The sequence below is a fragment of the Chiloscyllium plagiosum genome, unplaced genomic scaffold (assembly GCF_037043375.1).
Source record: "Chiloscyllium plagiosum isolate Xiang-an unplaced genomic scaffold, Cpla_swu_hap1 HiC_scaffold_16, whole genome shotgun sequence".
NCBI classification, from domain to species: domain Eukaryota; kingdom Metazoa; phylum Chordata; class Chondrichthyes; order Orectolobiformes; family Hemiscylliidae; genus Chiloscyllium; species Chiloscyllium plagiosum.
The window spans coordinates 39,279,078-39,296,348 of NW_028270154.1; the positions used below are offsets into that span (position 1 = coordinate 39,279,078).

The 17,271-nt window shown below is 39.6% G+C and overlaps 1 protein-coding gene across 9 annotated transcripts in view; it reads right to left on the reverse strand.

The window, feature by feature from the left end:
- Positions 1-17,271, reverse strand: part of LOC122556611 (rho GTPase-activating protein 26-like) — a 304,349-nt gene that overhangs the window by 110,776 nt on the left and 176,302 nt on the right. For all 9 annotated transcript variants that reach the window (XM_087995295.1, XM_087995300.1, XM_087995299.1 and 6 more), the window contains exons 12-14: positions 9,305-9,344; positions 7,311-7,376; positions 1,073-1,147 (exon numbers count right to left, since the gene is read on the reverse strand). In XM_087995295.1, coding sequence (XP_087851421.1) covers positions 1,073-1,147; positions 7,311-7,376; positions 9,305-9,344 — 181 coding nt within the window. The remainder of the gene's footprint in view (positions 1-1,072; positions 1,148-7,310; positions 7,377-9,304; positions 9,345-17,271) is intronic.

The following is a 17,271-nucleotide window of genomic DNA, read 5'->3' on the forward strand; positions in this document are numbered from 1 at the left end:
GTGGTCTTCAATACTGACAAGATTATAGGATTTAATCAAGAGTCAGATATGCATGGAGTTAGGACAATCCCAGAGACTTTTCAAAATAATGGGTTACTCTTGAGGTGGAAGGTCCACATTAATTTATGACAGATCCCATTTTTGGAGTAGAGTGAGTGAGGATAGCAAAAAATACATTTACAGAAAAAAACTAAACTCAGCCATTTGAAATAAAAGTAGATTTCAAACTAACTTTATGTTTACTGCTCCAAGAGCCATACCAGTATCGGAGTCACAAATTTACAAAGTAGATCTAAACACTTATTAAGCATAGATAAAGTCTACTTAAATGTCAGTTGTGAGGACATTTAAGCCCCCCAATCCTTTAAGCTGCCAGACTTTTAAAAAATACACCTCTGATGGCTTGCTTCAATTGACTTGCCATCTGGCATATTACAGAATAATTACAGCACCAAAGGAGGTGATTCATTCCATTATGTCTGTATAAGCTGTCTAAATGAGAATCTCTCTCAATTTTATTCTCCTGCGTTCTCCTTCAAATTCTGAAAACAACCCCTTTTCAAATGTTTTTGAATGTAATTCTCTTTTGAATCTTGGATTGAACTTGATTCCACCATACTCTCTGGAAGCGTTTTCCAAACCTAACCATTCATTACGTTTAACAAAAACGTTTAGCCGGGTATCACTTTTGCTTCTTTTGCTCACTAATAGGTTACCATTTTCAATATATTAAGACAAAATGTTTTGCATAAGGAGAAAAAAAATGCAATCTAAATTGCTGCCTGACTACACTTGGTTAATGGAACACTATCTGTGATTGTGCCAATTAATGAATGGAATCCTTGCACCTAGTTTGCAGATCATGCCCATAATAGAAACTATATGCCATGAGCATTGCTGAGTTGTTTAGGAATTTCCCCATGAACTCAATTAATAAAAGTTTGTGACACCACAGAGGTCACAAACTGAGAATCAGAAACACAATTGAAGCGAGGCAATGCACGAAATGAATTCATAATTTCATACATAAACATGTGCACAAAAGGAGAAGAGAATCAAGCACAGTACTTACCCATTAATAAACCTAATAGCTTCTGAACTCTGGAGTTAACACCAGCTATTCGATATAGGCCCTGTTCATTTATACCTGTTTTTAAAGTAGAGAAAAATCTGTTAATACATCAAGTTGAACTTCTAATGTTACTCTGCAAAATGTACAGCTATTGCCAATCCACATACTAGTTAAACTTAAATAATACATTGTAAAAATATATATTTAAGCATTTTATATTTGTTACCCATGTATATGTTTCAATCATGTCTGTTGAGGTGGTTGCTTTTATGTATGCTTACTTGTTAATGACTAAAGAAATAAAACAGAGAAATTGGAGTATGAGAGAAATATGAAAACATAAATATGTAAATTCTAAATTCCTTCTGCAAGAATATAAAAATGGAAAGCGTAGCTGAAGTGAAGGTTAATCATTTACAGAACTGCCATTTCTTTGTTTCTCACTGCAAAGGCCTTTACAGAAACTGTCCATTTTGGAAGAACAAATAAGAATGCGGAATACAGGGTTAATGGTAGGGTTCTTAGTCAGGTGGAGGAACAGAGGGATCTTGGGGTCTATGTACATAGATCTTTGAAGGTTGCCACTCAGGTGGATAGAGTTTGTAAGAAGGCCTATGGAGTATTATCGTTCATTAGCAGAGGGATTGAATTCAAGAGTCGTGAAGTGATGTTGCAGCTGTACAGGACTTTGGTTAGGCCACAGTTGGAGTACTGTGTGCAGTTCTGGTCGCCTCACTTTAGGAAAGATGTGGAAGCTTTGGAGAGGGTGCAGAGAAGATTTACCAGGATGTTGCCTGGAATGGAGAGGAAGTCGTACGAGGATAGGTTGAGAGTTCTCGGCCTTTTCTCGTTGGAACGGCGAAGGATGAGGGGTGACTTGATAGAGGTTTATAAGATGATCAGAGGAATAGATAGAGTAGACAGTCAGAAACTTTTTCCCCGGGTACAACAGAGTGTTACAAGGGGACATAAATTTAAGGTGAAGGGTGGAAGGTATAGGGGAGATGTCAGGGGTGGGTTCTTTACCCAGAGAGTGGTGGGGGCATGGAATGCGCTGCCCGTGGGTGTGGTAGAGTCGGAATCATTGGCGACCTTTAAGCGGCATTTGGATAGGTACATGGATGGGTACTTAATCTAGGTTAGAAGTTCGGCACAACATCGTGGGCCGAAGGGCCTGTTCTGTGCTGTATTGTTCTATGTTCTATGTTCTATGTAAACTTTTGTGCCAGAGGGCATAACCTCAGATTAAGGGGTTGCACATTTAAGACCGAGATGAGAAGGATTTTTTTTCTCAGAGGGTGTCAAATTCTACACCTCAGAGGGCTGTCAAAGCTGGGCTACTAAGTATATAATGAAGGCAGAGATAAATAGACTTTTCATCAGTAAGGAAATCAAGGGTTACAGGGAAAAGGCAAGAAAGTGGAGTTAAGGATTATCAAACAAACTTCATTCAATGGTGGTATAGACTCAATGAGCTGAATGGCCTACTTCTGTTTCCATTTCTTATGGACTATGATCTAATTTGTGTATTTATTACAGATAATTATAAATATGAATGACCTGATATCCATTAAAGAGACATGAGGTTTCTAAATTCTTGGAAGTGCAGGGTTGGATTAGAACAAGTCAACATGAATTTAGTGAGGGGAGGTCATGCCTGACAAACCTGTTAGAATTCTTTGAAGAGGTAACAAGTAGATTAGACCAGGGAAACCCAGTGAATGTTATCTACCTAGATTTCCAAAAGGTCTTTCATAAGGTGCCTCAAGAAAGGCTGCTGAATAAGGTGAGGGCCCATGGTGTTCGAGGTGTGCTACTGGCATGGATCGACAGAAGGCAGAGAGTTGAGATAAACGGTTCTTTTTCGGAATGGCAGCTAGTGACAAGTAGTATCCCACAGGGTTCAGAGTTGGGGGTGCAGCTGTTCACTCTATATATTAAGGATCTGGATGAAGGGACTGGGGACATTCTGGCGAAGTTCGCCGATGATACGAAGTTAGGCGACAGGTAGGTAGTTCTGAGGAGGTGGGGAGATTGCAAAAAGATTTAGACAATTTAGGAGAGTAGTCCAAGAAATTGCTGATGAAATTCAACTTCAGCAAATGCGAGGTCTTGCACTTCGGAAAAAAGAATGTAGGCATGGACTATTTTCTAAACGGTGAGAAAATTCATAAAGCCAAAGTACAGATGGATCTGGCAGTGCTAGTCCAGGATTCTCTAAAGGTTGACTTGCAGGTTGAGTCCGTGATAAAGATAGCAAATGTAATGTTGTCATTTATCTCAAGACGGTTGGAATGTAAAAGCAGCGATGTGCTACTGAGACTTTATAAAGCTCTAGTTCGGCCCCATTTAGAATACGTGTCCAATTCTGGGCCCCACACCTCAGGAATGACATATTAGCACTGGAGCGTGTCCAGCGGAGATTCATACAGATGATCCCTGGAGTGGTAGGTCCAGCATATGATGAATGGCTGAGAGTCCTGGGATTGTATTCATTACAGTTTAGAAGGTTGAGGGGAGCTCTAATACAGCTTACAAGATGATGCATGACTTAGAAAGGGTGGATGCTGGGAATTTGTTTCCGTTAGGCGGGGATACTAGAACCCGTGGGCACAGCCTTAGAATTAGAGGGGTTCAATTTAGAACGGAAAAGAGGGGACATTTCTTCAGCCAGAGAGTGGTAGGCCTGTGGAATTCATTGCCATGGAGCGCAGTGGAAACCGGTACGTTAAATGTCTTCAAGGCAGAGATTGATAAATTCTTGATCTTGCAAGGAATTAAGGGCCAAGGGGAAGAGTGCGGGTAAGGGGTACTGAAATGCCCATCAGCCATGACTGAATAGTGGAGTGGACTCGATGGGCCGAATGGCCTTACTTCCACTCCTATGTCTTATGATTGCAAGGTGACCAAGACTTGAATGTGATATTTTGAAAAAAAGGAAAAGGTGAGATAACCCTGAATTTATAGCTATTAATGACAGATTACCTCAATTTGAAAGACCAAGATGCAGAAAGTAGAATATGGGAGAAAGCTAACTAGTAATAAAAGCATGGAGAGTGTTTCTTCTAGTCTTTAAATAAGAAAAAAACAAGAGACACTGGAGAGTATGCAAACCTGGGGAACTAATACTGGAACTAAAGAAAATGGTGAATGTACTGAACCAAATATTTTTGTGTCTGTCTTCCCAGTCGCAAACTTGCCGAAGATACTTGATTATCAAACATAAGGGAAGAGGCAACTAAAAACAATTTCCATCATGAGAGGGAAATTGCAAGAAAAATGTTTGGACCTAAAGGCTGAAAAGTCCTGATTGCCTGCATCCCAGACTCCAACAAGTAGCTATTGAGATAGCTGATGCGTTTGTTATAATTTTCCAAAAATTCTTTGAATCTGGAAGGTTCCCAGCAGATTGGAAAACAGCACTCGTAGTACCTTTATTCAGGATAAAGACAGAAAGTGCTAAATTATAGAACAGTTATCCTATCACCTATCATTTGTCATAGGAAACTGTGAGAATCCACTTCAGAGGTCACATTAGGATACTTTAAAATTATAATGGGATCACGCAGAATCAACAGAGTTTTAGAACAGGAAAACCTTGTTCAACTAATTCAATAGTTATTCGACAAAGTAGCAAGCAAGGTGCATAAAAGGCTACCTCTAAATGTGATATATTTGGGCTTCCAAAAGACATTTGGTAAGGCTCCACAAAGGTTACTACACAAAATTAGAGTATCATGATGTAGGGGAATAACATATTACCATGGGAAAAGGATTGGTTAACTAACAGAAAGCAAAGTGTCGGGAATTTTCTTATTTGCAAGTTGTGGAGTAGATTTCCACAGCAATCAGTGTTGGACCCTCAACTATCTACAATCTACATCAACAGCTTGGGCTATAGTAGCTAACTTTGCTGATCACACCAATATAGATAGAATAGGAAAGGTAAGGCGAGTAATGCATCTGCTAAGGTGTACATGTATAGATATTTTGTGTGTGGGGGGGAAAAATATGGGAGACTGAGCATTATATGAGAAAATGTGAACTTACTTACCTTGTTGGAAAGGATAAAAAAAGTAGTGTAATACTTAAATGGAGCAAGATTGTAGAACTTGATGGTACCAAAGGATCTGAGCCTCCTGGCACATAAATTGCAAAGATTTAATTTGCCAAGTCTTCCTGCGCTGGTGTAGTCAGTGATTAGGAAGATGAATGGATTGTTGCCATTTATTGAACGGGAAATGGAATATGAAAGGAAGGATGTTTTACTGTTGCCGTGCAAGGCCTTGGTGAGACCACATCTTAAGTATTGTGTACAGTTCTGGATTCTTGATTTGAAGAAAGGTATAATTGATTCAGAAACAATTCACAGAAGATTCATTCTTTTAGTTCCTGGGATGAGATGCTTGTCCTATAAAAAAAATTGGGTCTGTTTATTGGAGTGTAGACGTAATCTTATTGAAACATGCAGGATTCTCAGTGTGGATAGGGTGGATGCCAACAAAATACTTCTTGTGGGAGATTTATAGCTAGATGTAGAGAGAACAGTTTAAACTAAGGGATCCTCACACTTAAGACAGAGATAGTGTGATTTTTTTTCCCCACTCATTAATCTTTGGAAGTCTCTTCAAAGAAAACAGTGGAGGCTAGCCACTGAATTTATTCAAACACAATTTACAAAATTTTGATTGCCAAGGGTTATGAGAGCAGACAGGCAAGTCGAGTTAAGGCCACAGTCAGTTCAGCAATGATCTCGTTGAATGGCGAAGGGTAAAATGGTCTACTCCTGTTCCCATTTATGATCTTTTATACTTGTACTCCAAAATACACAGTTGTGTGCTCCGATGTAACGTGAAAATCATTTGTGAGCATGTTTTTATTTGCAGGTTTAAGAGCTACATGCAAAATATTTCAGAGATTTTGGTTTGCATAATGCACTGCTAAGAATTCACGTAAAAGAAACTTCTGTAAACTATCTAACATAGCTGCAGTCACAATGAGCACAAGATCATCCTAAAACTATTCTTCTGCTCGGATTACAAATATTTCATGTAATGTTTGAAAATGATCAAACCCAACAAGCACCAAAAATAATTCTACAGTTAAATTTAACTATCGAATAGTAAAATATATGGTCAAAGTATTCGATATTCAGATCGTCATTGCACCAGCATGACGGTCACATCAAGATCATGTGGAAATCCAAACACAAGTGACTGCAAGAGAATTGTATGGGAAAATGAAAATTCCAACAGGCAATTGTCTAACATCTGGGATCTTTCAGAAATAGCCCAATCAAGTCAGAGAACTTGGAGGGTTACAACTCACTTAAGTTCAATAGTTATTCAGGTAATGTTGGAAGATTTAAAAACCTACTCACATAGGTAACTATTAAACTGAACTGCCTACTTATCACTTGGCTGCCAACATACACCTCTGACTCCTGACACCATCTGTCACACTTCGCCACTCGATCTGATATTCCTGCTAACTGATATGACATTCCACCATTCACAACTCTATCCCATAAACCCATATCTGAACCAACTCAAGAGACACTCAATCTGATAGCTAACTTGACATTCACTCCCCAGAACTGCCCTAAAGCACTCAACGACTTACCTAGTATCCTATTCCCTCAACTATCCAGCATCTTATGTCCCTCACATTCCTGTCCTCCTAAAACCTTTACCCCACCCAGCTCCCATCCTAGCCCCTCACTTACCTTACATACTAGCCTTTACAGAGTAGCTTTCTAAGTATCTGCTGGAAATGTAAACTTCAGGATACACCACTCAATGCTGTAAGGAAATGCAGTTTCAACAACGATCTGCACTGCTGGATTCAAGAATTTTTGAGTTGATTTATAACAGGAAGTTCATTTCCAGGAATTTCCAGTTCAGAAGTCAACAACAGATAAATGAGTTTTTTTTTTAAAAATGGGATTAGGTTTCCTGATTAGAATTTCTGGGCCTTTATTTGAGAAAAAGGTTATAGTGCTAGATTTACACATTAATTCAGTAAAGGAAAAATGGAGACAAAAGATTTTGAAAATATTTGTCTTGCAATTTGATGAGCATGGTTGACTTCCTTGTCAAAATAATTGAAGTCATTTTCTTACATTTCAGTCATTCAAAAGATGATGCCAGATTAGTGAAAAAAAACAAGACCTTTATAGATAGGAACTTTGTACTTAATGTTTTTAACATAAGACTGATGCAAGTAAAAATTGAGCTACCTCTTTCTTCAACAGCACGAATACATTTCTTCACCAAATCAAATCCAACTTTGTCCAGTTGGGCAGCTGAAAAGTAGAAACAAACCCGTCAATCTAATCAGAGTTGAGCTTCAGTAAAGACATCTAAAATATAATTGGCAGGTAGATTAAACAAGACTGAAGGCTGTGTGTTTCACTTGGAAGATTTGGTAGCATATTCCCAATAATCTATTCAAATGTAACAAGTCAATAAAAACTCCCTGGATTCCATCTTCTATTTATATTCATCAATTTTATTAATCAATGAAAAACACGTATCTTCTGCTTTTACTTACAATAGTTAAAATGCTGCACTAAATATTGGTGAATTTCAATGCTACTTTTCAACTCAGCTGAAAATCCAGGAACTCACATTTTATAAGAACTGGTCTGTTTCATCTGAATTCAGGCTACTTTGGTTCCCCAAATATTTAACAACAATCTCTGAGCTTGAACAAGCCTTTAGCAAGGTGCTTTTTTGTTCTCTTAGTCCATTGCCTTGTTCTCAATCCTCCTTTACCTGTGTGCATAAGGGGACTATGATCGGGTTCCTACCATTACCTCAACTGAGAAAACAGCCACTGAAAGAGGAATCCACCTGACAATCTACAATTTTCATTTTCTTCCAGTACCTCAACCAAATTATAAACTTTACTTCTACAATACAAAAAATTGATAAGGAATCATAATAAAATTTCAAGCTTCTAAATATGAACTTGATGGATTAAGTACTCGGATATCTTAGCTGCAATAATGTCTCATAGTTGGAGAATGGGCAGAAAATTGAGCAATCACTTAAAAGCAGGAATTTAATATCTAGGAATCAATTCTCAAGACTTGCTCATAGAATCTCTATCTGGTTTATGCCAGGAACATGAGCAATTACAATCTTACCCCAAAAGTGGACAAAACGAAAATCAAAATTCTAGAGGAGAGGCAAAACATCACAGCCAGCATTTAGCAGAGTGTGACATCAACAAGGACCAACAAAACTGAAGTCATTGGAAAGATGGAAAACTCTCCACAGGGCTGGAGTTACACAAAGCTCAAAAGAAGGTGGTTGTGACTTTTGGCTGACCAATCATTTAATCTCCAGATATCATTGCAGGATTAAAACAAAGAACCACAGATGCTGGAGATCTGAAACAAAAACAGAAATTGCTGGAAAAACTCAGCTGGTCGAGCAGCATCTGTGGGAAGAAAATAGAGTTACTTTTTCAAATCCAGTGACTCTTCGTCAGAACTCTTGGGACTCCAAACATTAACTCTACTTTATTTCCACAGATGCTGCCAGATCTGTTCAGTTTCCCCAACAATTTGTATTTGTTTTACATGTTTGCAAGGGTTTCTCATGATAATGTCACAGTCCTGAATAGCTTCAGCCTCTTTATCAATGATCCCCCTTCCATTATTCAATCCCAAGTTGGTATATTTAACAAGTGCATTCCATTTACAACTACTCAGTTAATGAGGCAGTCCATGTCTGCATTCAGTAACACCTGGATTACACTCAAGTTTGGCCTGATAGGTAGCATATAATATTTACCTAAAACATAACAAAGGCATTAACATCTTCAACAACTGACAATCTAACCACCTCCCCATAATATTCAAATGAATTAACAGTTATCTGATACTTAACAGTAACCTAACCACATATTTAAATAATGTGGTTAGAACAGATCATCAATCAAATATTCTCCAGCTTGTAAACTTTCCTCCTGATTGCCCAAAGTATTTTTCACCATCAATGCGACACAAGGCAGTAGTATGATGTAAAGCCCTCCATATTTCCTGAATTAATGCCCCTTCAACAACACTCAAGATGCTCAATCGTCGAGGACAAAACAGTCTTCTAGGCACCCATCCACCAGAATATGATTACAATGGCACCATCAATAAGATACAGTGGAGAAACTGACCAAGTGTCCTTGATCAACACATTCCAAAACAAATTATTAACAATAGTTGCTTACCGCCTTCACTTATTGGATTGTCCTTATTCAAGTTGTACACCTGGAAATTAGGAAAATATTATTTTACCCAGTGAAAACATTAATACAAAAACTATACTAGGAATGGAAATTTAATTTTTCAGAACCAACCAGATGTTATAAAGTCTGAGTTATTCAAGTAAATTATGCACACATGCATATAACATAGAAGGTACTACAGACAGAGTGGAGGCTCAGACTTAGAGTATGTTCAAATGGAGATCAATAGATTGCTACATATTAAAAGCATCAGGAATATGGAGATAATGCAGGAAAATGGACTTTGAAGTAGAAGGGTGTGTAATCTCAAAGGGCTGAATGGCCTACTCCTAGTATGTAGAATTCATCACCTACAAGATTGTTTTATTTCTTAAGTTACGCTAATTGTTCCGCACCCAGCACGTTATGATACAAAATCCTGAAAGGAAATCATGTTAAACTTGTATAAAACACTCATTTAAGCTTTGGAGTGTGAAGTCTAAATCTGGGTGTCATACTAAGAATGATGTGAAATTATTAGAGAGGGTATAGTAGAGATTCACAAAAGGTCCAGAGAAAGTTTTAAAAATTATTCCAAAGATGAAGGGCTTGTCCTACGAGGAATGGCTGAGATTTTGGGTCTGCATATGATGAAGTTTAGAAGGATGAAGAGGGATCTCATTGAAACTTACAGAATTTGAAGAGGCCTGGATAGAGTAGATGTAGGGAGAATAGGACCTGAAGGCACAGTTTCAGAATGAAAGCATGACCTTTTAGAATTGAGATTAGGAGAAATTTCTTCAGCCAGCAGGTGAATCTGTGGAACTCATTGCCGCAGAAAGCTGCAGAGGTCAAGTCATTGAGTGTATTTACGACAGAGTTAGATAGGGGATCAATGGTTGCAGGGAGAAGGCAGGAGAATGGGGTTGAGAATCACATCAGTGATAATCAAATGGTGGAGTAGATTTGATGGGCTGAATGGCTGAATTCTGCTCCTATATTTTATGTCTGAATTAGAGTGGTGCTGGAAAAGCACAGCAGGTCAGGCAGCATCCAAGGAGCAGAAAAATCGATGTTTCAGGCAAAAGCCCTTCATCAGGAATAGAGGCAGGAAGCCTGCAAGGTAGAGAGATAAATGAGAGGGGTGTGGGGGGGGGGGGGGGGGGGGTGTGGGGGGGGGGGGGGGGGGGGGAGTAGGGGGAAAGTAGCATAGAGTACAATAGGTGAGTGGGGATGGGGATGATAGTCACAGAGGAGGGTGGGGGAAGGTAGCAAAGAGTACAATGGATGAATGGGGGTGGAGATAAAGGTGATAGGTCAGAGAGGAGGGTGAGTGGATAGGTGGAAAGGGAGATAGGCAGGTAGGACAGGTCATGAAGACGATGCTAGCCGGAAGGTTGGAACTGGGATAAGGTGGGGGGAGGGGAAATGAGGAAACTGGTAAAGTCCACATTGATGCCCTGGGGTTGAAGTATTCAGCGCGGAAGATGTGGCGTTCTTCCTCCACGCGTTGGGTGGTGAGGGAGTGGCGGTGGAGGAGGCCCAGGACCTGCATGCCCTCAGCAGAGTGAGGGGGGAGTTGAAATGTTGGGCTATAGGGCGGTGGGGTTGATTGGTGCGGATGCTCCCTAAAGCGCTCTGCAAGGAGGCATCCAATCTCCCCAATGTAGAGGAGACAGCATCGGGAGCAACGGATACAATAAATGACATTGGTGGCTGTGCAGGTAAAACTTTGATGGATGTGGAAGGCTCCTTTGGGGCCTTGGATGGAGGTAAGGGAGGTGGTGTGGGTGCAGGTTTTGCAATTCCTGCAGTGGAAAGGGAAGGTACCAGGAAGGGAGGGTTGGTTGTTGGGGGGTGTGGACCTGACCAGGTCATGGAGGGAACGGTCTTTGCGGAAAGCGGAAAGGTGTGGGGAGGGTCTATCTTACGGTTTACAGTCTAATAGCTCTAGCAATGAGGAAACTCAGTTACATTGATTGAGGGGAAATGTTTATTCTCTTTGAAGAAGAAAAGGTTGACAGGATATTAAATAGGAGAAAGTGAGGACTGCAGATGCTGGAGATCAGAGTTGAAAGGTGTAGCGCTGGAAAAGCACAGCGGGTAAAGCAGCATCCGAGGAGCAGGAGAATCAATGTTTCGGGCATAAGCCCTTCATCGGGAATGAATAGAGGCATTCAAAATCAGGAAGAAGCTGGATAGAGTGGTTAAGGAGAAACTGATCGATTTGTGGAAGAGTCTGGAACCAACAGATGTTGATGTGAAGTAATTGCAGAAGAAGCTATGGTGAAATAGCATGTCGAAGAGTGGTGTGCAGGTATGCTTAATCCAGGCATCTATCAGGGAATTAGATTATTTTCTGAAAAGCAAGAATGCACATGGTTATGGAGAGAAATCAACAAGGTGGCATTAGGTGAACTGCTCTTTCAGAAATCTAGCAAGACATGGCAGGTCTAACAGTTTCCTTTTGTGCTGTAACCAATCTCTTATTTTATTTCTTTTTCTAATGAGCCCTTTTTTCTATGATTGTATGATTCTGGAACCATAAACAAACACAACTTAAATCTAGTTCTCTAATTTCAGAACACACCCCACTGCATTCTCAATATCCCTTCAGTATGTTCATCTTAACCCTGACTCACTCTATATGGTAGGTTATCAGCCTTTACTTCACATGTCCTTACTGTCCTTCTTCATGCTCTTCTGTCATTCTCCTTCTTCAGTTTATCTCTTCATTGCAGTTTGTGAGAAGGGAAGTTCTCTAAAGCAGAAAGATGTCTAATACAACCATACCTTGCAGGCTAATTTTATCATTTTTCATCAACCTGTTCAGAGATGCACCTCTGGAGCAGGTGGGACTTGAACCCAGGTTTCCCAGTCCAAGGATTGTGCCACAAAATGGCCCACGCTTTATCATTGAAATTTCCAAATTTAACCTATTTTTCTAATCAACCTGTTCACAGCTCTGGAGCAGGTGAGACTTCAACCCGTGCCTCCCAGCCATCTTCCTTGATTATTGATTTAAAAATTTAGAGCATAATCCCCAGTGAGAGGCACAGGTATAGGACTGGGAGCATGACAGCAAGTTCCAGCGAGAATAAGAGAAACCCACAGACAGACACAGAGTGCAAACAAGATACTGAAAAATGCAATATATAAAACATGAATGAAAGCTCCATGAGCTGGAACTACTTCACAATAATTGTTCAATGTGACAGTGCAAGAAATCCAAGTTAACATGAAGAGCTGAAACAGTGCCTGCATTGAAGCACCAGGTGTGCATGAATCATCCTTGCACAAGTTTAATTTGTTTTATGTTCTTACATGGGATTTGGCTATCACTGGCAAGGCCAGAATTTGTTAACCATCCCTAATAAACTATGAACTGAGTAGCACTCTAGGTCATTTCAGAGGGCAGTTAAGAATAAATTACATTTCTGTGGGCTTAGTGTCACATTTCGGCCACACCAGGCAATGACAGCAAATTTCATTAGATAAAAGAAATTTGTTAACTAGATAGGTTTTTATGGTAATTGACAATGCTGACCATTAGACTTGTTTTATTGAATTAAAATTTCAGCATTTGTCATGGTGGGACTAAACCTGTTTTCAGAGAATATTACTCTGGCTTTACCAGTCCAGTGACATGATCACTATTCCATTGCCTCTACCTGGCATAGTGACATTATCGCTAGACTATTAATCCAGAGACCCAGATAATATCCTCGGGATCTGGTTTAAATCCAGCTATGACAGTTCGTGGAATTTGAATTCAATTTTTTTAAAAATCTGAAATTAAGAGTCTAATGATGACCATAAATCCATTGTCAATTGTCAGAAAAACCTATCTGGTTCACTAATGCTCTTTCAGGAAGGAAACTGCCATCCTTATGGTCTGGCCATTATGACTCCAGACCCACAGCAAAGAGGTGACTCTTAAACTGCCCTCTAGATAATTAGGGAAGGACCATAAATGCTGGCCTAAACAGGAACACTTTCACCCTGCGAATAAAACTTTCCATATCTCATTTCCTCATGATGAAATGGAGTTCAAACATAAATGGCAAATGGCAATTTTCCAACTGAAATGTTTCAATTCAAATTTTAAATAAAATGCCCTAATAGCAAAACTAAATGTAGAAATATTGTTTGTTACTATTACAAGAAACACACATTTGTCATGTGACATCAGAGGAAAAATCCCACATAACAATAACTGGGAGAGTTTATTTTCAGCTGAAAAACAAATTGAATCTAAATCTCATTTTCAACCTAAACCTCCATTATTGTTTTTTTGTCTTACTGAGCTCGCTAATTCTAATATTTATCTAATCATTTAGTAAACTCTGCCATATGATTGGCTGGAACTGTTTAAAATGTTAAGAATGCACTTCCATATTGAGAAAAATCCAATAATAAACAAACAATTCCTGTACAGCACATTGGACTACGAACGCTGCATATGAACAGAAAAGATTACTAAACCCTCAAACTACCATTTCTGAGATGTGGAGACAATAACCTTGGCCCCGAAGAAAATGGGTTTTTTTTCTTTCGCTTGGGGTTTTGAATTTTTTTTTAAAAAAGATACTGCATTCTGTAAATATACAAGAAAACTGCAATTAAAATTAATTTTACACTGCAATGTTGGACCAATAGTCTCCATTTGATAAGCTCAAACAAAAGGCATTTTATCAAGTTCAAAGAATATTATAAGAATAATTGTGCTGTTATGGGGATAAAAACCAAGGTTCAATCATAATGTGCTTGCTTGGATTACACAGCTGACAGACAGGAAGCTGGAAGAACACAGTAAGTCAGGCAGCATCAGGAGGTGGAGAAGTTGACATTTCAGGTGTAACTCTTCTTCAGGACTGGGGTTGGTGTTGGGGGAGCTGCTGATAAATGGGGTGGCAGGGGCAGGGTAGTGAAGTGGAGATAGGTGAAGACAGGCAGAGTGTATGACCTGGTTGGTTAGTGGGAGAAGTGAATGCCGTAGGTGGCTGTCAGGAGTGGAAGGGAGATGGAGGTGATGGGAAGGGGAGTCAGAGGATGAGAAGGGAGGTTATTTGAAATTGGAGAACTCAATGTTGAGTCCTCCAGGCTGTAGGCTGCCCAGGTGTTCCCCCAATTTGCGGTTTAGTTCGTTGTGGCAACGAAGGCGGCCAAGGATGGTCATGTCGGAAAGAGAGTGGGAAGGGGAAATAAAATAGGCGGTTACTGGGAGGTATAGTCAGCCCCTGCAGGCCATGCCTTGCACTGAGGAATAGAGAAAAGAACTTCATGTGAGAACTACTTTCCAGATTTTTATTTAGGAAATACTTTAAAAAGCACACTTCTGTGAAAAAAGAACTGAATTCTGATAATAGAGAGACAGATCCTCTCTTTCATTAGTATGTCCATTTAGTTTCATTGGCTATGTGCGCTGGTGGAGAACATTACGTCCTATTTTAAATGTCACAACAAGGCAGCATGAGTCACTGAGAACTTGATCATCCAGAAATCAGGTCACCTTTCCATTTACTTCAGAAACTGCTTTAGTACTTGTCCTTCATTAGGCAATAACCGAAAGAGCAACAGAAAAAAAGACTAAAGGTGATCAGGTGTTAATGTACTTCAGTTAGGTAAACATCTTTTAACATAATTGAGAAACAGAGTAGAATGACTTGAAATTAATGTACATGGACAGGGCAGACATCAGGCAACCTGGTGAGGGAATGTGGGACATGTCTAGATGGTCGTATATGTTTGGTGGTACTGACTCGATGGGGTGGAGGGCCTCTTCTGTACTATATGATTCTATGACTCCTTGAACTTGACCTTGGTGAATCATTTATTTCAAATTGGTGCGCTTTGGAGACGAACAGAAAGCTGGCTTGTAAAGCACAAGAGATCCAACCCACCTTCGGCATCACAATGGTGCACAGTTAGAGTCACAGAGATGTAAAGTATGGAAACAGACCCTTCAGTCCAACTCGTCCATGCCGACCAGATATCCCAACCTAATCTAATCCCATTTGCCAGCACTTGGCCCATATCCCTCTAAAAACTTCCTATTCATATATTCATCTAGATACCTTTTAAACGAGTAAAGTGAATGTTGGGGATGTGAGGTGATAATTAATGAAAAGAGAAGTTGCAAAAGTATGGAAGAAAAGGGAGAAAATATTATTTTCCAGCAGATTCTAACTACTTTTAACCCAGAGTTTGGCTGGAGCACTTTTCTCCGATCCAAATTTAGGTTAGTGTGTTTTAATACACTTAATTTGCTTAATGTAGTTTTACATAAGAGTCCTTTTACAACATAAACATAGACCCACTTTTTCTGAGTCAAGTTGAGTCTGGTGCCAGCTATTTACTGTCTTTTATTTACACAAGCAAAGGATCTAAAGTCTATCAAATGCTCATGCCTGGAATAAAGGTCAAAGGTTTTCATCTTTACTGATATAGCAGGCAATATACTTCCAGCTTGTAACAAACATGCAATTCCTGCCAACTTACTGGAAATTTTGGAGGCCGTTCAGCTTGCTGATTGACTGAACTGAATACATAAGTTTTGGTGATTCACTAATATTTTTGCATTATACAACCACAACTGATCAGCTGTGTACTGCTTTGATAGCATAAAGTGTACTCATCGATACTACAGCTGACAAGGAAAAGCTCAAAGCGGTTCATATAATTAGTTTCAAAGTACAGTAACCATTATTGATAAAGGCAAACAAACAGAGCCTCAACATTATCAATAGTTTCATTACTATCTTCCTAATTACTTAAAAGACTTATGCAACATTAAATAAGAATATCAACTTTAACGCACTTGGCACTAATCAGATTATCCTGGCATAATGCCCCACAAATCAACTGTTTTGATTTCAAAGTCAGTATTTTGTGTTATGAATTCATAATGAAACCACTGACAGGATAAAAAGTGTTACCTGAACTAGCTTCCTATCCAGAATGTCTAAGATTTAAGTGCTGAAATACCACATTGCATGACGAAAAATATGATCAGATCGAAAACTAGAGCACTGCTGTCTCTTGGAGGAAAAAAGATGAACTGCAGACAGCAGTGTGATGAAAACATTTTCTCATTAAACATGATTACACGACTTAGCCTTAGCTATCTCCAGAGTTATAGAGTCATAGAGATGTACAGCACGGAAACAGACCTTTTGGTCCAACCCGTCCATGCCGACCAGATATCCCAACCCAATCTAGTCCCATCTGCCAGCTTCTCCCTATAACTCAAATCCTCCAACACTGGCAACATCCTTGTAAATCTTTTCTGAACCCTTTCAAGTTTCACAACATCGTTCAGATAGGAAGGAGACCAGAATTGCACGCAATATTCCAACAGTGGCCTAATCAATGTCCTGTACAGAAGCAACATAACCTCCCAGCTGCTGTACTCAATACTCTGACCGATAAAGCAAAGCATACCAAACGCCTTCGTCACTATTCTATCTAATGGGACTCCACTTTCAAGGAGCTATGAACCTGCACTCCAAGATCTCTTTGTTCAGTAACACTCCCTACGACCTTCCCATTGTGTACAAGTCCTGCTAAGATTTGCTTTCCCAAAATGCAGCACCTCGCATTTATCTGAATTAAACTCCATCTGCCACTTCTCAGTCCATTGGCCCATCTGATCAAGATCCTGTTATAATGTGAGGTAACCTTCTTCGCTGTCCACTACACCTCCGATTTTGGTGTCATCTGCAAACTTACCAACTATACCTTTTATGCTCACATCCAAATCATTTATATAAATGAGAAGTACAGGACCCAGCATTGATCCTTGTGGCACTCCACTGGTCACAGGTCTCCAGTCTGAAAAACAACCCTCCACCACCACTCTCTGCCTTCTACCTTTGAGCCAGTTCTGTATCCAAACGGTTAGTTCTCCCTGTAGTCCATGAGATCTAACCTTGCTAATCAGTCTCCCATGGGGAACCTTGTTGAATGCC